Below are 23,211 nucleotides of genomic sequence, written 5' to 3' on the forward strand. Positions count from 1 at the left end.
TGCTTTGCTGTCCGGATCTGTATGTGCTGTTGGAAATTCTTTGCTCAGTTTACGGCTCGATATATTGTACGAATTTAGAACAATAATTATCAGGTTCACTCAACCTAAAAAGGTACTTTTTCCTATTTTCCGGCAACCACGAGGCGGGATAGCATCAAAACCCGTCTCCCGACGCGGGGCGAAGGATAATTTCTCCAGTCCCCTTCACGGTCCGCCCCTCTGATGGGCGCAGCACCTCCTTCGAGTGGTGCTCTCCACAGCCGGGACATCATATCTCTATGATTTCCGCCTTTACTTTTCCTGTTTCCGGTCTCGCCCTCCTTCGGCGGCGGCAGGGCCTGTGGGGGCGATGGCGGCCGTACGGGGCCTCCGTATTTCGGTGAAGGCGTCTGAGCCGGAGCCCATGGAAGTGGAGGAGGGCGAGCTGTTGCTTCAGACCGGAGCCCCCGCTACCACCTCGCCTCAGATAACTACGGCATCAGCAGAGGAACTAGCCGTGCCGGTGGGGTGCTCGCTGAGGGAGTTGCTGCCGGTAACGGAGCCGGGGAAACGGGCAGGGTGTGTGTGGGGGGCGTCACAGGAGGCCCTTAGACCCATAAACCAGGATCCGGAGGCTTAAAAAGGCAGGGCGCTTTTTGCGCATGTGTAGACTGCGTGCCCCATGACCAAAGAGAGACTGAATTCGCTGTATCAGGGATGAATGGAATCACCCGAGATACACGAATGTTGACAAACAGGCAGGGCGACCTTGGTTAAAGGATCTCTTCGCTTTCTTCCCTCGTTTCTTCTTCTGCCCCGCAACTCTGTGTGCACGGCTGCCTGGCCCCAGATAGAAGCTTTCCCGAGATTTAGCAGATTTGCACTAAAAAGGGAATCCTATTTACTGGTTATTTACTTGGGCTTCGTCATTTCACAGAAAATGCAGTGTAGCTGAGGAGGTTCCCTCTTGAGATGTTTCATGGGCTCTTGAAAGAGCCCAGTATGGAGGACATGATGGAGATGGCGGCTTTCTCACAGGTGCCAATGCTCTTTTGGAGGGAGCGCTCCCAATAGGCTGGTGAGGAATGGTAGACATTTACCAGTCCTTTACTTTGGGCTTCAAAAAAGGAGGGGGAAAAACACGGTACATTACTTCAGTTTACAATTAACAGGAAGCCTCAGAAAAACAAGAAAGAGCAACTGATTTTTTTATTTTTTTTTATTTTTTGTAGCTTGGATGGCCCTTGTTAATTGGTTTGGATCTTTGGGAATTGAGAGATGACCAAAGGTTGAAACAGGGTTTCTAGGAGAACTTCAGATTAGGAAAGTATATTATAACTTTCATCATTAACTGGGGACACTACCCTACAAAAAGGCAGTTTGTTCAGTAGTTATATTAATGATTGTTTTATTTCAGGATACTAGCAGAAGATATGAAAACAAAGCTGGGAGCTTTATCACTGGAATAGATGTGACTTCAAAGGTATTTACAGACAGGGCTGTGCTTTTCATTCACTTTGGAAACTTGGAAAATGTCAAATTTCAGATTCATTGATGTACACATATACATTCAGTAAAATCTCTGAAAGTTGACCACCCAAGGAACTGAAGGAATGTGATCAACATAAGGAACAACTGTACTGATATGTAACTGTGCATCATTTTATTGTACAACTTCAATTAGAGAATGTCATGCAGAAACAAACATAGGAAAATCATTCATACAATACTGTAATACATTTATGTATATGTTTCCTCATGGTTTGATCATTCTTTCTGGAAAAAAAAGTCAATTTTAGTCTATTTCTTATTCTTTGTATGAACATAAATGAAGAAAACACTCTTAATGCTGGCTATACCAACTCAGCATACCTGGGCATTTTTTCACAGCAAATGACTAGCTCCATTATCAAGTGACTGATCTCTGCTTCTTTCGGAATATCTGGATTTTCTGTGTGCTCAATTCTTCTGCTTCAATTGCTTCCAGTACTTTTCCACTGGATTGTACCTTGGTCAATACTGATTGGAAAATTGCTTCTGGGTCAGGTTCATTGCAGGTTGCTACATTGTCATCCATTGCAACAAAATCTTCAAAATCTGCTCTCTCAAATTCTGCCATGGGAGGTAGGCAACATCTTGCTCTTGGGTTGTAACAAATCCAGCTTTCTTAAAGCACTTCTGTATTGTTTCAGGCTTCTTCATTTCTCAGTCATTACCTCTTATCCACTCCTCAAATAGAGCACCAGTCATCCATGTAGATGTGTTAGTTTTCCAGGTGACGGGAAGGTCTTTGGGATGCAGATTCTTGAATGACCATGACTTTGCCAATTTACCAAACACCAAAGATTTTAGCTTCTCTCCAGTTAAGCTAGCACATAGCAGGACTGCAAAACGTTTGTCTCTTAACGTTTGTCACCCCTCATAACAAGGCATCGCCTTGAAAAAGAGTCCACACTTGTCAGCATTAAAGGTATCATCTTTGAAGCCACTGAGGAAGTCTGGAAACTCTTCAACAACTTCTACTGGAACTTAGATTCACCACACAATACCTTCTGGGAGATCTTATGTCGTAGTTTAACTTTCTCAAGCCAATCACTTGATGCTTGGAAATGTGATACCCTGAGCTCCTTTGTAAACTTTTTAGCAATTTCTTGGATCATTGGCCCAGAGATTCGGGTGTTAACAACCCTAATTTGTTTGAACCAATGTAATGTGGCTTCATTTACTTCATCCAGCAAAGTGTTTCTCCTTTTCCATTGTAAATCTCCACTTTCTTTATCGTATATCTCCTGGTACTCATCCTTATGTTTTTGATATTGCTTACTGTTGCTCTCAAAGGTCCAAGACCAGAGCTCAACAGTTGCCTTGCTGACACTAAAATGTTCCAATGGTTTTCTTTGGCTACTGTTTTCTAGAAAACAAAAAAAAGACCTTCTCCTCCTGTGTCAGCTCTTTCAGTTCCTTCTTTTTTGCCATCATGACTCAACTTGCATGGAGAAAAGACAAAAAAGTAAAACCTGGGTTTTTTCTCATACAAGTCCTTTGTAATTGTACCTAAACATTGTTTGTTGCATTTTAAAATTGTGTTTTTCTTTGTTTCATAATGGTTAGATCCATTGTAAATCACACACTTGTTGGCATTTTGATGGCAGCTGCACAGTAAAATGAATAAAACGGCTTGCATATGTATGTGTTTTGTGTGAATTTGTTTCATTTTCCAATGGCTGTTTTTTAATTGATCCTGAAAAGGGGAAAATAATTGATGTGGGAGAAAATTAAGCCTTTGTGCAATTTGTATTACGAAATAAATTCATAATTATCATTGTTACACTGCCAAATCAAAGTCAAAACTTTTGTATTGAAAGAAATTCATTGCTACCAATTCTGCATTTCACTTTTTTTGCCCTTGGTGCAGACTGGACTCAATAGGTCAAGTTATAGAGAGTAAACTGTGTCAAGGTCCAGGTGGTCAAGATACACTATATGCAGAGGTGGTCAGTATAGAGAGGTTGGCTTTCTATTGTGTACATATAGTATGTCCCATCTATGAAAATTAGGTCAACATAGGGGGAGGTGGTCAATGTAGAGAGGTGATCAACTATGGAGGTTTTACTGTATTTTTGAATGAACGTATATTATGTGAGTTTCACTCCAGGGTATAGGCATACTCTACAGCATGGTCTTCCCCCTTTAAAAATAGGGGAGGTTGGCAGGATCCAAGTAATGTGTTATTTGCAATTTTGTAAATTATCTATGTTCTTTAATAAGTATATAATGGCAAATGTAATAGTTTTCATTATTTTTTTTCCCTCTAGAATCTCTCAGTGTGAGCTTCCCTTCATAGTTGACTGCACTCCATACATAACTCTGAGCCTGAAGAAATATATTTCCATTCCCCAATACAACCAATATTTAAATGGGATTGTGCTATTCATATAATTGAAAATAACATTTGACACAAGAACTTGGTCTCAGTATGCCTACACTGGGAAATTGTTGTTTTTTCCTATCATCTATTATCAGCTTCTCTGATTTATTACTCTAATAATTATTTGCAGAGACTGGGCTATGGCTCTCTGGACTCAGCCCCAGTTTTAGCAAAGCTATTGAATGCAGCTGATATCGTAAGAAGCAATTAATGGGAAGATTTTGTATCCTGAAACAATTGGGCTTCTGCATATTTTTCTTAATTGGGAAGCTACCTATCTTCCTGCTGTGAACGTGAAAAATTGTAGCTGTCTAAATTTATTCAGAAGCTTTTTTTAATGGTGGCCTGGACTTTATTTCCCAATTGAATTATTCCCTTCTGTCAGAAAGGGCCAAATGTTTCTGCATGACATGGAGACTTGATAGAAGGAGCAAGTTGTTTTTCCAGTTACACTGCATAAAGCATCAGACCATAATTTCTGCTGCTATTCCATACAGGTAATGTTGTAATACTGCAGAGCAGCACAAAAACGAATTTAGGTTTTAGAAATATGAGTGTCTTTTCTGTTTTTTGCAAAGCAGATATCAGCTGCTGTTACTATCAGTCACTTAGATGTTCCATCACCTCTTTTCTCCTTTTTATAGGAAGCGATTGAGAAGAAGGAGCAGAGAGCAAAACGTTTTCATTTTCGTGGGGAAATCAATCTTGCTCAAAGAAATGTAACACTGGATCGAGATATGATGAAGAAAGGTACTGAGAACTGTGCTTTTTAGAAAAGTAAATCTTCCTATTTGTTCTGAGCTTGGTAAAACTATGGGGGTTTTGGTCTTTCATGTTGGATGAAATGCACAACTGATCCTCCTTAAGGAGTGTATTTTTCAGTGGATAACTTTGTATAGATGAGGAAAGAATTCAAATGATACATTTCTTAATTTCAGCAGATGAATTGGTAAAGTAGAGCAGTTGTGCTGGCAGTTTGGGAATCAGGCACTTTGGGTAGAAACAGTATGTCAGCTGCCACCTCACGCTTGCTCAACCATTCATTATCAGTTGCCATGACCTGGGGGTGGGAGGGCACTTGATAGGAGAGGGGGTGCTTCGGGAAACAAAACTTCACTGTATCTGAGATGGACTTCAAGGACAACTGGCTGGGAACAGAATGCAGCTGCATACCAAGCCTACGTCTGCAATGACTGTTCTGAAAACATCTTCTCTGAGTTTTATAGGACATGGGGTAATGGGAGGCGACTGAGGGAGGGAAAAGTTAGACTTGGGGATTTTAGTACACAATTCTCAGTTCTGGCTATGCATAGTACATAGTTATCTGCTACGTACTGAATCAAATCATTAGTCCATCTAGGATGGTATAATAGTGGAAGTTGTCAGAAGTGAACTTCAGGACATATTTACATGGAAATATGCTCACATTGAAAAGCTAAAGTCTTATTTCTTTCTTATGCAACTGTTGGTCCTATGATCCTTAAATGAGAACAAATAACTGTTGAATTTAATGGGATTTATATTTGAATAGATTTTTAAAGTGTACATTATTCACTGTTTTCAAAAGAACGATGACCTACTTTCACCCCTTTAACCTTGTTATGCCTGCATTAGAGAAAGAATGTCCAAGGTGGATTATGGAAAGGGGAATGAAAGGAATCTTTTTCCAGGTTTTCATCTAGATAAATCTCACTCTTTCTTGAGCTGTACTGTGCTTTCTTGAACTTTCAAAAAAGTGATGGGAAGCTGATTTATTTGTGTTGTTGCCTAATATTTTTGTTTTGTTTGCCTTTTTTTTTCTTTTGTTAGTTGTTGACACTTAGACTAGATTTTGAATTTCTTTCAGCCATTCCCAAATTGCGACTTGATACCATATATATTTATGGTGTTGATGAAATGAGCACTCAGGATATTTTTGCCTATTTCAAGGAATATCCCCCTGCTCACATTGAGTGGCTGGATGACACATCTTGTAAGTACTTGACACCAAATAAACTACAGTAAATTTGTTTTAAGTAAAAAGATGATTTATTCTATGGGGATTGTCATCTTTATTTTCTGTTAAACTTATAGTAGGAATGGAAGTTTTTCTTTCTGACATTTCTCTCACACTTGAGACAGATTATTGTATTTTTCATTATGTGTTTGTAGTTTGGAAACTAATTGAACTTTTTTCTTTCTTTTGAGGCAATGTGGTTTGGCTTGATGAAGTAACAGCGACACGAGCACTCATCAACATGAGTTCTATGCCTAGTGAGGCAAAAAGAAAACCCCAAGAAAACTGTAAGAAAATAGAAGATTCCACAAAGAAAGGTAAAAGACACTTTGTTCCTTAGCCACAGGACTTTGGGTTTGTATGGTACACCTAGGCACATGTTACTTGGTGTTAAGTGGGATTCTGAAATTCACTGCTGAAACCACCTATGCAGTTCCAGTGATAGTTTTGCTTGTAGAGATCATAGTATGAGCTTCTACCTCTAAGTGTTGTACATATATTTCATTTATAGAAGGTCCTTTCATTACTAGTGTGAAAAGGCTTTAGATAACAAGGCTGAAAAGGGTTTTCAAGAAAACTACTGATCATCATAATAAAGGAGATTGAATATGTGAAACAGTGGGCATGTTCAGAAGAATCAACTCAGTCACAGGGACTTAATGTTAATCAGACTTAAGCCTTTGCTCCATTTTTATACAAATAGAAAGCAAAAAGAAGGGAGAGAGAGATTTCTTGGTTAACTTTTTGCTTTTGGTTCAGCTCCTTCTCTTCATAAATAAATATTTTTATTTGGATCTCCTTAGTCTTTTTTAATAAGTTTGTAACACGACTCTCTGTTGAGGTGAATTATTGGTTTGGCTGTACAGATAGTCATTGACTTGCAACAGTTCATTTAGTGACAGTTCAGAGTTACAACAGCACTGAAAAAAGTTTTTCACACAACGGTCGAAGCATCCCGATGGTCATGTGATCAGAATTCAGGCACTGACTCGTATTTTGATGGTTGCAGTGTCCCGGGGTCATGTGATCACTTGTAACCTTCTGACAAGCCAAGTCAATGGGGAATCCAGATTCATTGAACAACTTAACAACTGTGGTGATTCACTTTACAACTGTGACAAGAAAAGTTGTAAAATGGGGCAAAACTTGCTTAACAAATGTCTCGGTAGCAGAAATTTTGGGATCAATTGTGGCATAAGTCAAAGAGTATCTGTATTGTTTATGCTGTGGAAAGAACTGTGCCTAATTAGTAGAACACGTGATCTCCAATATTTAGTTGATCAGACTAGAGCAAATAGTGAGGCAGGCATTAACTAATAGATAATGGCTCTCCCTAATGCAAGAGTGTTTCCTATGCTCTTCCATGGATTCAAGCCAACTAATAATGCCAATGGCATTACTGTCTGCAAAGTTTGTAACTTTGAATGTTTTGGACTGATATTATCTGCATGCAAATCAGGTTCTCTGTCCCTGAGCTACTTGGCACTAGGTAGAAAATGTATTCTTTCATAAGAAGTGTGGCTTATTTTGTGAGGCTCATCTCCCTTTTTTCCTTTTCTGAGTCCTACGTGGCATTAGTGCTGGGAACCTGGAGAATCAATATTAGAGTGCAAAAAAGTCAGCTATGTTTAATTGTTACGGAGAAATCCTGCTTCATCTCATGACTTCTGTCTTTGGCACTTCTGGATTATCACCTACCATAGGGCACTGTTTACTAAGTATAGACAAGAAGGTAATGATTGTAAAATATATTTTTGTTTATTTTAGAAAAACAAGAGGAAAGCTCAGGTGATGAAACAGAAGAAGGTGAGGTAGAAGATGATCATCCAAGTGATACAGAGGTTAGTGCAATTACCATGCTAGCTGAGGGATTCTGGGAGATGTTCTGTATATCTGAAGAGTGCCCATATTGTGAAAATCTGAAATAAATAGCAGAATACGACTAATGAGTATCTACAATCTAATTTGCCATTGGAAGGATTGACAACCTCCAATAAAATGTAATTATAACATAGGAATTGTGATGGGCTGTGTATTAGACCAAAACAAGCCCCTTAAGCTGAACTTTGTGCTCCTCTCAAAGACATGTATATTATCTTGAAATTTCATTGAACTGAATAAAAAAATCTGTGAACGCAGAATCAAAAAGTGGGTTGGTTTCTTCAAGCTGAGAGATCTTGAGTTGAAATAGAACAATATGGTTGTCATTATCAAGCCCTCTTTTGTTATGGTCACTCCTGAAATAGTACCCTGAAATGTGTTGTTGTTTTTTACAGCTGGACACTTTATCCCAAGTGGAAGAAGATTCCCTTTTGCGTAATGACCTTCGTCCAGCTAGTAAACTGGCCAAAGGCAACAAGCTCTTCATGAGATTTGCCACTAGAGGTAAAGTGCTTGATCTATACAAAGAGTCCATTACAACGCAGTCCACATTTATGGCCCAGTGTTTGTCTTGATTTATGGGCCACAGAAATATTTCATGAACCCGGAAATATAATGAATTAGCTATTTCCCATCTATATAGTAATTAACCAAAAATTTCATAGAAATTTTAAAAGAATTAAAAGCACATGTAAATCTGTAAAATAGTTTAATAATTTAAAAAACTTGGTAATAAGGTGTAATGTGTTGCTGCAATGGTCAAAGTATGGGTGTCATGTGATCCTCTCTGGAAGGCTCTGCATAACAAGGATGCTACTGAAGAGAAGTCCATCTCTTAATACCGTATTTCCCCAACAATACGACCTCCCCCAATAGGAAGACCCAGCATGTTTTCTAGGCATAAAATGAAATTAAGCCCCTCCCCCCAAATTTAGGCCTATTTTAAAACATGCAAAATGGGGGGACTTGCTGTTAGGAGCACCCCACGGGCAGCAATTCCTTGCCACCAGCTGCTCCTAATGGGCGATCATGGCAGAGCGCGGAGAGCTCCGTACTCCTGCCAAGCACATTTGCGGCAGACTCAAGACCTTCAGTGCCCGCCGCTGTTGATTTCCCTTCTGGCCATGCCGCCGCCGCGTTTGGAGCTGCCACTTCCACATTTGAAGCACCACTGCTGTTTGGAGCACTGCTGCCGTTTGGAGCTGCCGCTTCTGCATTTGGAGCTGCCGCTTCTGCATTTGGAGCTGCCGCTTCCGCATTTGGAGCTGCCGCTTCCGCATTTGGAGCTGCCGCTTCCGCGTTTGCAGCACTGCCACTGTTTGGAGCACCACCGCCATTTGGAGCGCTGCCGCCACTCCAAACACGGCGGCAGCTCCAAACGCGGAAGTGGCAGCTCCAAACATGATGGCGGTGCTCCAAATGGTGGCGGCACTCCAAATGGCAGCGGCACTCCAAACACGGAAGCGGCAGCTCCAAACGTGGCGGTGGTGCTCCAAATGGCAGCGGCACTCCAAATGGCAGCAGCACTCCAAACACGGAAGCGGCAGCTCCAAACGTGGTGGTGCTCCAAATGGCGGCGGCACTCCAAACACAAGCGGCAGCTCCAAACGGCGTGGCGGAATGGGCAGAAGGGAAAGCAACAACGGCGGGTGCCAAAGGTCTTGGGACTGCAGCAAAGGTGTTTGGTGGGAGTAGGGAGCTCTCAGCGCTTCGCCATGATCACCCGTTAGGAGCGGCTGGTGGCAAGGCTGCCCGCAGGGCGCTCTAGATGAGGATACAAGGGGGGGAATTAAGTCACCCCCAAAAAGACGGCCTAGCCGTTTTTGGGGGGGCTCAAAAAAATATAACACCCAGCCTTATTTTATGAGAAATACGGTAGTCACCAAGTATATCAGAAAAAGTTTTATCTAGGTAGGTTTTCATCTCATCTTTTAATCTTTCCTAATGATTTCCATTCTCAGATTCATAGGTTTCTTTGTAGATCAGGTATCAGAGCTATCTGTGGACTGCATGAGCCCACAGCAGTGAAATGTGATTTTGGTTTTTTATTTTTCTATGTCTTTCAAAAATATTTTTAGAGAAATAACACTCATGTTTAGATAGTAAGCTTCTACAGAATTAACCCATCTGTTTTGAGTTAAAAAAACAAAAAGCCCCACAACATTAAAAAGGATTAGGGTTACATTTTAGCCACTGAAATTGATTCCCACTATGAAAAGAATTTGTGATTGGTTTCAGAGTTCCAGTAGTGTAGAGTGTCCCTGCATCCACTTAGCATTTGTGCTACTCTTACAGATGACAAGAAGGAGCTTGGAGCTGCCAGGAGAAGTCAGTATTACATGAAATATGGAAATCCTAATTATGGAGGCATGAAAGGCATCTTGAGCAACTCCTGGTGAGCTGGGGAGAGATACCCCTTGGGAATTACATTATCTAAAATATGAGCTATTGTGTTAGCCTGATTTCTTTGTTTGAAAGTATCTTTCATTTCCCACATCTCTGTCTCCAGGAAGGCCAGGAAGATGTATGGGAAGTATCTTCTCGGTATGCTCTTCATTCTGTATAGCAGCATCAGTTAGTGCATTAGGTTCATTAGGGCTGTCTTTAGTCCAGGCCCATCTTACTATATTATTGGGATGTGGAATTAGGTACATGCTTGATTACAAGAAGACATTACAAGCAGAAGAACCGCAGCAGACAACACGAGAAATAAATACTCAGGAATACTGAAAATAGGAACATTCTTGGATGCAGGAAATATCTAGAATAGTTTCCTAGACTCCATGTAATTTTGAATTGTAGTTTGAAAAGTTGCCAGTATATCTGCAAGACCAAATCAATATGTAAATCTGGGAATGGGTTGTGGGAAAAACAGGTTTCTTAGTTGTGATAGTTGACACAATATGCTAAGGCTAATCCTGGTTTAACAAAATACAATTGCTATGTTCGTAGCTAACGTAGCATATTTTCATAACATGCTATTAAACAAATGTAAATTGTGTTATAGTGTTACGGTATAACACAGTGGTCTGGTTCATATGACCCATTAGAACGCTTGTTGGATTCTCACAGAACACTGAACTATAACCATAACCAAGCTTCATTTTATTTTGTCATGGTAGTGATAGAAGAGAAAGTGAAAGTTCATCATTTTTCTGGTTCATTTACAAATGGAGGGGGGCACAGCCAAATCATCCTTGATCAAAAATTTGCTGGTTATATCTAAAAGCCCAGTTTTAGTGGAAGGTTATAGAAAAAGCTTATATTGGTGCACGTGATAGCTATAAATCATCTGTCTTCGCAGGAAGCGGAGGTATCATTCACGTCGACTTCATCGGGATGTAATTAAAAAAAGAACCCTCATTGGGGATGATGTTGGTCTGACACCCCCTTATAAACATCATCATTCAGGTAAGTGGAAAAAAATTTGTAATGCAAGCAAATTACAACTACTTCCAACATAGTTGATCTGTTGTACATTATAAAACCGGAGTGTGTATATAAAACTGGTGTATGAATGTGTGCATATGTGCAGTTTTCTTTCTTCTGACCCAAAGGCTTTGCTACCTAATTTTGCATGTGTATGGACTCTCCAGTAAAACCAGTTATCTGCATTATAGAATAGCATTGTGAACTCAAAATAGGAAGGAAGTACTGGATTTGGGGTCTGTGCTTTCATTTCTTTCTAAAAGCAACAGAAAGTGTTCCTGGAACATAGGCCAAGATAGTTTAAGAGTCCAAGTAATCATATGGAGCAAATAACACAAATAGGAAAAAAACACTAGATAAATATTTTAAGGCAGGAGTTGGCCTCATCATTCAGCCCCAAACTCAGATAAAACTAATTATATTGTTTCAGCCTTTAGAATTTGATTCTTGCAAAACAAAACAACCAGGAATGTTGGCATGTATAAGCAAACAAAAACAAAAACCAGAGAACAAGCTTTACTTCTTTATATAGAAAACCTACACTGAGACTTTTATACTGACATCTGGTGACCAATCTTGCACTTTAAGCTCTTTTTCAAGGTTTCTAAGAAACCTTGTTATCTTTGGGATGGTGACATTGTTTGGTGGATGGCGTTTTTTCTTTTGAGAGCGGGCACTGTAATTTCATTTTAATGTATGTCATTGTGTATACAGAAAAACAACAATAGAGGTTATCTTCTTTTCTCTTCATTAGAAGATGGTCTATTCCCATATTAACTTGCCACAATCATTACTGGCATAATAGACAAGCTCTTCTTTATTATCATAATTCATGACACAGGGAATATACAATTCTTCAACATGGAAATTAGCAAAATAGGTTTCTAAAGTATTGATAGAAGTCATTTGGGATAGAGAAGTTGCACTAAACCAGCAAAATATTTACTGAATTCTTATTTTTTGAGGTCACGTCTGGCTTCCTTTGAAAGTACTCCCCATCCTACATAATGAAAGGCTTTTATTTTTTGTATTTAACTGTTTTCACACATAAAATGTTGGGTGCGATTCTAGCCTTTCTAGAAAGATCATTCTTGCCTTCCAGGATTAGTAAATGTGCCTGAAGAACCAATTGAGGAAGAGGAGGAAGAGGACCAAGATGATGATGATCAGTATATGGATGAGGATGATCGTGTAGTTGTGGAATACAGAGATGAATTGCAGGCTTACAAGCAATCTCGTGAACGGAGTGCTCGGCGTTCCAGTGCTAGCGAATCTGATTCTGATGAAATGGACTATGATCTTGAGTTGAAGATGATCTCTACTCCTTCCCCCAAGAAAAGCATGAAAATGACTATGTATGCAGATGAAGTAGAGTCTCAGTTGAAGAGCATTAGGTAAGGCTGGTTTACATTGAAAAGGCTGGGTTCCTTTATCTCTTAATCCCAGATTACTTTGGTGAGCTGATGAGGTTTGACCATCAAATTAAAACTGCATAAATGAAGAAAATTGGTTCAAACTAAGTATGTTGTGATTATAGGCACATTGGTGATATGGAAAAACAGACATGAAATAAAACGATCAATTTAAAGCAGAATAAATGAAACAATTGCAATTAACAAGATTACAAGAAACAAGATTATAGTAAGAGATAAATCAGAAACTATTTGAGGGTAAGGCAAATTTGGAAAAAATGATGTTAAATTCAAAAGATGAAAGTGTATATTCAAATATATTTTCTTTGCCTATTTCATTCACACTGTTAACACTTAAGCATTCTAAATATTTAAATGTAAACACCATTCCAATGGAAGCTCAAGATTCTTAGAAAATTAAGACAGATAAGGAAAGAAGATGTGAAGGGAACAGGGTTTCTTTAATCAGATAGATTAAATTCTAAGAAAAAATAAAAAGGTCTACCTCTCCATCTTTGGAGAAACTAAAGGTTTGCAGTTTCGGTATCTTTTTCTAGCATCCATGAAGAAGCCCTTCTTGTTTGTTTTAGCACTTTATAGAAGCTTGTATGTCTTGATGACATAAGTGTGACATCTCACGATCCCAAATTTAATTGGCTTTCTACTTTAGATTCTTATTAGCTGTTGTTTCTACGCAGGGATATTTTCAACGTGGCAGTAAAGATAGTCCTCCAGTTACTATAGCAATTGGGACTGGAATTTTTGTTGCTAAATGATGCTGTCACAAAATGCAACTTCATTTGACCACATCACTTAGCAGAGGCAGTCGTCCCCATTTACCCTGTTACATGAGGACTTTGTAACCATGTCGTGGATAGAGATAGCAATAGCACTTAAACTTATATACCACCCCATAGTGTTTTTTAGCAGTCTCTAAGTGGTTTACAGAGTCAGCATATTGCCCCCAACAGTCTGTGTTCTGTCTTTAACTTTCTGGCTGAATATAAAAACAGATAAACTCTACAAAGTCTTCCCTACAAAGTTTCTTTATTGGATTGTAATAGGCATCCTCAAGGTATAACTCACAGTTATGTTGAGATTCATCTAATGTCCAATCTTTGCATAGTTGTCTTCATAGCGTGAAAATATGGTTATCTTCATCCCATAACGATGCAGCAAAGGGAAAGACACCAGCACGATGCTGGGGTCCAAGCAATAAAGGAAACTCCCCCAACCCAACCAAGGGTCAATTAGTGACCAGTCAGGATTACAGATGTGACCACATGACATGAACTACATTTCTCATGACGCATTAACTACATTTACCATGAGGCATTCCCTTAAGGGGACAGCTCCCAATTCCCAATTAACTATATACTGTCTGACCAGCATAGTCTGGGTTCTCATGTTACTGACCTTGGAAGAATGGAAGGCTGAGCCAACTTTGAGCTGGTCAGGATTGAGCTCCTGGCTATGAGCAGAGTTAGTCTGCAATATTTTATACTAACCATTTGTCACCACAGCTCCGAATGCTGAAACTGAGTTCCCAGACAAGCAGTCCAGAAGACAAGTGTTATGGACAGGCCAGTGGGTGCTCTGGGTGGGCATTATGGAATATGTGCAGGTAGGCACTACAGTACAAATTCCCACGCTCCCCAAGGGTGCTTCAGGAGAGAAAGGAGCAGGAGCAAATGCTAAACACCCAAATCATAATCACATGACCATGGGAATGCTGTGACTTTGAGGAGATACCGTAAATCCCCCTCATTCACTGTTGTTTTATTATAATCAGTTACTGAAGAAAAAGTTGTAACCCAAGAAGTACCTGTATATTGGATTGATTATGTTCCTATATTTCTGGACTTTGAAGACATCAGTAATTTCTTTGTTCCTCAATTTTCATGCATCTGAACTTTCCTACCGTTTGGTTTCCTACCAGTAATCAAATCATACGTTTGCTTATGCCAAATATTCTGTCCATGGTATCAAAGCCTCCATATTGGATTGTCACGACAGACCATACACCTTTCCCAGAACTTCCAGAAATCATATCATAAAAGTTAAAACTAAAATAAACATAATTCCAACAATATGCAAAAGAAAGCAGAATATAAAGCTGTAATCAGATAATACGACCTGGTTCTCACTGACATATTGCAGAAATAAAGTTAATTACTAATACCATTGTTTCTAAAGCTCAAACAAATCTCACATGGGGTCTGTATGTTATAATAAAACTTTGTTTCTATATTAAATATTAGGTTACTATACAGTTATGAAAGCTAAATAATAATATATGCTATAGGGTTTCCTGTTCAAACAGTGGGTTGGACTAGAAGACCTCCAAGGTTCCTTCCAACTCTGTTATTCTGATGTTCTGATTTTACAGTAGCCTGAAATTCCATATTTTAGCAATAGTAATGCACATTATTGTTGATTTTATTTCTTCATTGTTAGTTTTAAATACTCAGTATGTTCTAGCAAGTTCTAGGTCCTCCATGATCTAATGAAGTACTATATGTAAAAGTGAATGGAATCATTTTTATAATTCAGTTTTATAAGAAGGAATGTAGAGGCATCATTTTTACTCTTCCAGACCTAAAATAGCTTCTAACAGCATACAAATTTTCTGTGATTTGTTTTTGTTCAGCAAACTTTTCATTATTTAGACCAACTTTTATTTTTGTACTTCATGCACCTTTCTATGGAAAAGAGAACAGTCACATGGATTCTGTAAAACAAAAAAAATAGGTCAATTTAAATAGTTTTTAAACTGAGCCATGCTCCAAACTGTTTTTCACACCAAACCTACCCAGTTCAGACTTCATTTTATTCAGGTTCTGATGGTTATTTTTTCCACAGCTTCCTTAAAATATGAATTTGGTTTATGCTTTATTTCATCTAGACTTCAGACTTCTCCCAGTTTCCTTGTTTGTGAAATATCAATAAATATCCAAATTAAGACTTTCTGAATGACATCCATCTCAGAAAACTTTTAAGGTTTTCATTCTTAGAGATGGTGAGACATGGGTAGAAGAACAATTGCCTGGGAAGACTCAAACATCTTATTTTGGTCAAGATACATATCATTGTAGTGCTGAGGCTCCTTTCCTCTCACATGGATGATCATGTTTGGGAAATTCTTACTCATGCTAATATTTAGTCTTCCCTGGTGTTAAGGACTTCAGCTAGTGATCTTTTCCTGGCTTTGAGATGTTCAGCAGAACAGAGATTGGAGCACCTTCTCACTCCAGAGCAACTGGAACTTTGATTTTGAAGTACAGATTTACCTATTCTCATTAAACCACACACTTTTTACACGAAGAGGCATTCTGATGGAATTTGTAGAGCTTGCAGTTTCCATTTTGATTCATGGAAGATTTTTTTTTTTTAATGTAGAAATTCAATGAGAGCAGACAGCGTCACTTCCAGCAATATCAAGAATCGTATTGGAAGCAAAGGAGCCTCAGAGAAAGTTACTGATGTGAGACTGCTGTTGGAAGAAAAAAGACATGGGAGTCCTGGCCTGCATCAGCCCCTGAGCTCTGTGAAATCAGGTAAGGGATCCTTTGCTGTTGATTGTCCCGATTTACTTCTGCTTTGGTGGAGCTGTTTTGAAACATTGTATTACTTGTATAATTCGGAATAAATAGGATGAGCAACATCAAATGCTAGATGCCTCTGAGATGGCATAGTTGATTTGGCCCGCCATTATGAAGTTTCAGGATCATTCACCTTCCTGATACATGTGTATACATATACCCCCACCCATGCTCCCAGTCTTCTTTCCATCAGGCTCTTGAATCCTGTACTACCGCTGGTGTGCTCAGCTTAATAACAATGCTTATGTTCAGATTCTTCATCGGGATGATGAGTGTTAGTAAGCAGAGTAAAATTAAATGTGCGATTATCCATGTATTGTTTCCAGATGTCCGACAGAGGCTTGGCAAGAGGCCGCATTCACCAGAAGCACCTCAGCCCAGCAGCATCTCTTCATCTCATCGTGAGCCTATGTCTGATGTTCATAGTCGTCTAGGGATCCCCAGGCAAGAAGGGAAAGGCCTTTATTCAGATACCAGAGAGAAGAAATCTGGTCAGTTCTGTGCAGTGTTCTGTCAGTCAACTTTTCTGTTGCTTTTAGAAGCAGTGATGGCCAAAGGGTGTAAGAGCATGTAATTCAGCACTAGTTGTTTCCTTTTTTTAAAATAAAGATCGTAACGAACTCTCCATTGTGGGAGACAGTATGGGAAGTAATAGCTTCGTTATTGAGCAGTGATCTGGGAAGTATAGGTTGAAATCTTTGCTGAACTCTGATGCTAATTGAGACAGTCACTGTTTCGTCAACTACAGGGACACTGTGACAGCCATAGGTGCAAAGACTGATTGTAAATCACTTTTCAACACCATAATTTTGAACGATCATTAAACAAATGGTTGTAAGTTGAGGACTAGCTATAAAATGTTTTTGGTTCTCTGAAAGATTAGAGTATGATGAATTAGTTCTGCACAATAAATAAATCTATTTCAAGAAGAAAGTTTATAAAAAACAATATGGCTGAAGTTACTAATTCTGTACATCAGATCAATTCCTTCACTGAAAACTTTGGGGAAATCATACTTAGAGTCATTGGCTCCCTTGGCAATTTGGATTCCTTGGGTTTTCTTGGCTATTCGAGTTCCTTAGGCTTCCTTAAGCTATTTGGATTTAAATAAAACAATTCTGACTGGAAAAAATAGCATTTTCTGTACATACCAATTCAGACACACAAATAGAATGAATGTTGGTGTCCCTTGCTCATGGCTGAGAGCCCTGGGGTTAATCTTGTTCAAAAGGAATGGTAAAAAAAAATTCATTTACTAACATCTGACTCTTCAAAGAGAGATTCTAGGGATAGTAATACCCATTTGCTGTCCATGTTTTAGCACTACCTTGAAAAGAGATCTGTGCTTCACTGTTTAAAGAAAGAGTTGCATTTTACCATTTTATCTGGATTGAAATACAGAATGAAAAATTCTGATCCTAAAGTTCTCGCTGTGGTAAATACAAGTGGGAGATGGGGGGGAAGGTTATCAATGACTTAGGCGGGAATTAATATATAGTGGTAAGGATAGGGAGGGAAAATGTTAAAAAATGGTGGATATTATGTAAACCACTCTTGGAAGTCTTTAACAGCTGTAGGTTGAAATACAAAGTACATGAGGTATTATCCCAGGAGAAGCCATATGTATGCCCAATACTTCATTCTTACTGTTCAGAGTACATTGTGATTGTAAAACCTTAGTTTGGATTATATCACTGAAGACTTAATACCTGTCTGAGAGCATACTTTTTCTCTGCATACAATTCTTACTACATTCTTCTCTTTGTACAATGACAGCAAATCTACAGACACGTTTGGGATCTGCATCAAAGACACAGGAAAAAGTCCCAGAGAGAGCAGAAAAAGCATCAGCATCAGCAGAAGATGACGACTCTGAGCTCCAGCGGGCTTGGGGGGCTCTCATTAAAGAAAAAGAACAGTCACGTCAGAAGAAAAGCAGACTTGATAACTTGCCGTCACTGCAGATTGAAATTAGTCAAGAGAGCAGCTCAGGCTCAGACACAGAATCATGATGGCTTTTAGTGCATCCTTGGAGACTGTTTTATGGCTCCAAACTGACTGTCTGGCCTGGGCCCAGGAGCCTTCCTCTGCCAAACATCCGATCCATGTTTCAAGGAAATCTCTAATATGAGATGTCCTTGCATGGCAGAGGTGACTTTAGCAGTGTGTGAGCGTGTGTGTGTGTGTGTGTGTGTGTGGTCCCCTTAGGAAGCAGTCAAGTTTTGTAGAAGACTTGTATCTTTCCATTCAGATGAAACAAGATTCTGATACTCCAAAAAACGATTCAGAACTTTCTGGGTTGATCAACTTTGCCGTTCTGGTTTTTCTCTGGCTAGCCATTAGGGCTGGCTCTGCTTCTGGTTCTCCCTCTCCAGAATGACCATGAATGTAAATCCAAGAAAGGACAATGAAAATATTTTCTATGTTGGTGTCAGCAGTTCCATCTGATTCCGTTAGAATTGGCTTTCTATATTGGAGAGAAATTTCTTGCCTAAAATGAACAGATGAGAAATCCTAAATGGTACTTTTTGTTCATTATGGGAAAAACAACTTTAAAAGAATATCCATATGTATAATGCTCAGTGGGGGTACACACTGATTTATGTGTGTGTGGGTGCACATACATGTACAGATGTAAACACACACATATCTATTTGTGGCAGTTTTGTTGGTTACAGTAACAGCTACTATTGTGGTTTTATATATGCAGAATGCATTATATATATACTGTATATATAACTATATATGCACTATATATATATATAGTGTGTGTATGTGCATGCGCACGTTCATCCACGTGTGCATGTATATAAAATGGATTAATGGATCTTGGCATAGCATCCAATAAAAGCCTATGCATAAGGCTTTTTGAGGTGAGCAGAAGAGATTATTAGTTTCTGGTGAATCATAGCCGTTACTGGAGGTGTGCATATGTTTTATCATTATTGCTGTCATGATATAGATATCTGTAGTAGAATGTCCTCCCTATCCCCTAAATTGTACTGTTTCTTTGACTCTCTTACCTTGACAGGTAAGTGATAACTTTTATCTGGGCAGCTTCCCCTATCCTCGCTGCTTCCAATGCAGGAAACTGAGGGTTATTTTTTTTTAAGTTTCTGGCCAGTAAGACATGTAGCAAACATTCTTCCCAGCCTGCTAGACTTCTGCATTATGACTTTTTAGTGCCATAATATTTAATACATTTTTGGGTCTTCCGTCTTTTCCTTTTAATAAAATGGGAGCTCTCCCCTTCTTCTCCACAACTTGGGGGTTTTGGATCATTACTTTGGAGTTTTATGACACAAAAGAGCAGTACATGACTTAGAAACAATTTCCATGAACAAACCTTGTAAGGAAGGGGTCAGTTAAAAGGTCTTGAAGACTTTCCTGTTTTGTACTGATTTTATTTGTTTAAATGTGGATTCTAAAGATTATACATGACAAAGTAAATGTGATGTTTGGTTTATCAACTGTTCAAGTGCATACTTTCCCTCATATAAAACCAAATTATTTGTATACACACACACGCACACACAAAGAGAGAGAGAGAGAGTGTTAATATAACAAAGATTTGTATTACAAATAAAATCCTGATACTAACTCTAGTATATCTCAACATCTCTGCTATCTGATAATCAGTTTCAGTTCTGACTGCAAAATAATCTGGAGAGCTGAAAGCCATAAAGCTAGCTGAAAGAAGGAAACTGTCACGTTGTGATAAACCAGAATTCCAGACTTACTGTGATCCACAAGCAGAGTGCATGTGCCTATTCATTCTGATGTAAAAAGGAGTGCTTTCAAGTCAGTAAATCAGTAACATGTGGAATTGATAAGTCCAACAATGCAGGTTCACACTTTAAAGCTATCATTTTAACTTTTGTTTGTTACTATACAATATAGACTAATGGTAAAAAAAGGCTCTACAAAACAAGACAAATAGATATTTGGGCCACGGTCATTAAGCAAATCATGGATATTGCACCAATAACAGAAAATGCAGAAAAATGTCTAGTCATATCTTCACATTGTTGCCTATACCACCTACCACTTTAGCACTGATGGCAGTTCCCCTGCAGAAGACTAAAGCAGAGGTGACAGGACTCAATATGGATATTAAAATTATCCAGTTGGACCCAGTTGCTGCATTTGATCTCATAAAATGGTATTTGTTGATCGAAAAAGACCACATGTCTAAAGGAAAATACTAGTATGAAGAAGAATAAGTTCAGTGAATCACAGCAATTAAATAAATCTGGCTTTCCCCATTGATGTTACTTGTCAGAAGTCCCTGGGAAGGTCACAAATGGTAATCACATAACCCTGGGACACTGCAACTGTACAATAGCGATAGCACTTAGACTTTTACACTGCTTCGCAGTGCTTTACAGCTCTCTCAGTGTATTGCCCCCAACAATATGGGTCCTCATTTTATCGACCTCGGAAGGATGGAAGGCTGAAACAACCTTGAGCCAGTGAGACTCGAACTACCGAACTGCTGGCAGCCAGCAATCAGCAGAAGTAGCCTGCAGTACTGCATTCTAACCACTGCACACCAAGGCTCACAAGCATCCAAATTTAGATTGTTTGACCACAGGCGGAGGGGGACTCCACTGCAATGGTCATAAATGTGAGGACTGGACACTTTTAAAATCACTTCAGCACCATCATAACTGGTCATTAAATGGTTTAATGTAAGTTAAGGACTATCTAGTTCAAACAGTATGTGTTTTTTGTGAAATAACATGAGTTCACAGGCTTTTCTCAAAGATCAGTTTGGTGGCTAATGCTGAGGTGTGTCTTCAAACTTCCATTTTGCTTCAATTTTTCAACAGTACATTTCAGGTATGTTTCCCACCTTAAAAATGAAATAAGTTTCACTTCCAGCTGAACAAATCATAGGTAACAGCTCTTAATGTATGTGGAATGAGGGAGAAAAAACATAAGAAAGATGGATCAAAATGACCTAATCAGAACATTTTATCAGAATGACAGAGCAAGACTTGCCATAGAAAAATAATGGGAATGCAAAAATGTTTTTTGCTCCCTCATTTTTCTCTGGACTGGGAAAAACATAGGTCTTGTAACCAACACACAGTGCTTTCTAACATCAGCCTTATACAAAAATAGCCAAGAGGATTTTTAAAAACATTTTAAAATATTAAACTTTTTATGTGCTGGCATGAAGTCCTACCATAGTGCTTTAACAAAATCATACCAGCTGCTTCTCTTCAACATACACTCTGAACAAATTAAAATAAGCAAAACTGAACTTTTCTAGTTATTAAGGCTTTGTTGTACATTATGCATCTTTTTTGAATTAATGAACAGATATAAGAAATGGTAATGTGAAAGCTGCTCAGAAAAGAGTGGATAGAATTATATATTATGAAGTATCACAATAAAACATGATTGGGAAATGAAATGAAAGATTGAATGAGGAAAAAAAACCTGCATGTAAAGACAATGATTGCTACAGAAAAAAGGACAAACAAATACTATCTAATGTATAAGAGAGAAAAGTTGTGAAGAATATAGTCAAAGAAAGAGAAAAAAATACTTAGATTAATGGCAATATATTGAAGAATGGAGTGAAAGGGAATATATAAAAGTTAGCATCCAGGGAAACAGCTCATGAAAATCAAATCATAAATATGAGATTTTTTAAAAACAATAAGGCCTCAGTTTTAGAAGATATAGTGGAAGAAATAATTAAATTAGTTATGTTTTGCTTATGGGGTGTCCATATAATTTGCTTAACATGAATGCATCTGTCTCTGATAACTGGAATAAAGCCATAACTATGTTTTCAAAGATAGTAACTAGGCAACCGAAGTATCTAACTGGAGAGCATGATTGATGACTTTTGGCTATGGATGTGTCCCACTGGAGAATATGAATAACGATACACCCAAGCAGTGCCGGACATTTTAACTCCCAATAAATCCTTTTGAAGTTTTGGAAGTTTGGCTCAAGACTCATTATTTAAATGGGGTTAAGTGCCGGAATCCTGACACTAAGAACTCAAGTTTTTACAGCTTGGAGGTGGAAAAGATGCATAAAAATGATGATATGGTCGAAATACTCACTTGCCTAATAATTGTGCACATGGTGTAAAAGCCCTGGTGTCAAAGTGGTTAGAATGCAGAACTGCAGGCTACTTCTGCTGACTGCTGACTGCCTGCAGTTCGAATCTCACCAGGCTGAAGGTTGACTCAGCTTTCCATCCTTCCAAGGTTAGACTCAGATTGTTGGGGACAATAGGTTGACTCTGTAAACTGCTTAGAGAGGGCTGTAAAACACTGTGAAGTGGTATATATAAGTTTAAGTGTATATTAGAGGTGGAAACCCTTTGAGAGCTGCATGCAGTGAAATTTCATTATAATATATGCCAATTAGTGTACATTCAAAGCGACAATAAAATTATTCTAAGTCTAAGTTCTAAGTCTAAGTGCTATTGCTATAAATCACATCCAAACATTTCCAAGAACTGAGACAAACTGAACCCAGTCCCCGACATGTTTACTGGTAGTCCTCAACTTAAGACCACAACTGAGCTCAAAATTTCTGTTAAGTGAGACATTTGTTAAGTGAGTTTGGCCCCATTTTACCATCTTTTGTGCCACCGTTGTTAAGTGAATCACTGCAGTTGTGAAGTTAGTCACACTAAGTGAATCTGGTTTCCCCATACGCTTTGCTTGTCAGACGGTTGCAAAAGGGGATCACACACAACCGGCATAAATATGAACCAGTTGTAAAACATCCAAATGTAAATCACGTGACCATGAGGATGCTGCCATGGTCATAAGTGGCTAGTGTGATCTACTGTCGTCGGGGCAGGGGTGGGGGGTGGGAGTTGGTTTTTGTTTATTTGTTTTGTTTTTTATTTTCCCAAATTTTGTTCTGTTGTACTTTACCAATTTATGTGATTCTTTTTGTTAATTTTTATTGTTTATTTTTTGTTTTAAATATGGTTTTACATTGTGT

The 23,211-nt window shown here is 38.7% G+C and overlaps 1 protein-coding gene across 2 annotated transcripts; it reads left to right on the forward strand.

Moving 5' to 3' along the window:
• Positions 1 to 308: 308 nt before the first annotated feature.
• On the forward strand, positions 309 to 19,832 carry NCBP3 (nuclear cap binding subunit 3). 2 transcript variants are annotated; one of them, XM_026708516.2, is made up of 13 exons: positions 309 to 532; positions 1,397 to 1,462; positions 4,552 to 4,657; positions 5,754 to 5,879; positions 6,095 to 6,220; positions 7,671 to 7,744; positions 8,180 to 8,288; positions 10,080 to 10,179; positions 11,089 to 11,195; positions 12,316 to 12,607; positions 16,025 to 16,182; positions 16,554 to 16,718; positions 18,004 to 19,832. In XM_026708516.2, the coding sequence occupies exons 1-13, from the start codon at positions 350 to 352 to the stop codon at positions 18,237 to 18,239; spliced, it is 1,848 nt and encodes a 615-aa protein (XP_026564301.1). In that variant the 5' UTR covers positions 309 to 349; the 3' UTR covers positions 18,240 to 19,832. The 2 variants fall into 2 exon arrangements, with proteins under 2 accessions (XP_026564301.1, XP_087784717.1); XM_087928591.1 differs by lacking the exons at positions 309 to 532; positions 1,397 to 1,462 and adding an exon at positions 4,015 to 4,404.
• The last annotated feature ends 3,379 nt before the right edge of the window (positions 19,833 to 23,211 follow it).

The sequence above is a fragment of the Pseudonaja textilis genome, chromosome 1 (genome assembly GCF_049901715.1).
Source record: "Pseudonaja textilis isolate UNSWEBS1 chromosome 1, rPseTex1.2, whole genome shotgun sequence".
Classification (NCBI taxonomy): Eukaryota; Metazoa; Chordata; class Lepidosauria; order Squamata; family Elapidae; genus Pseudonaja; species Pseudonaja textilis.

Excerpts from the sequence above, each read along its gene's own strand:
- NCBP3 (XM_026708516.2), top strand. The coding sequence starts at position 350 with ATGGCGGCCGTACGGGGCCTCCGTATTTCGGTGAAGGCGTCTGAGCCG. Across the intron at positions 8,289-10,079 it reads CATGAGATTTGCCACTAGAG|ATGACAAGAAGGAGCTTGGA; the intron begins GTAAAGTGCTTG and ends CTACTCTTACAG. Across the intron at positions 10,180-11,088 it reads GGCATCTTGAGCAACTCCTG|GAAGCGGAGGTATCATTCAC; the intron begins GTGAGCTGGGGA and ends CTGTCTTCGCAG.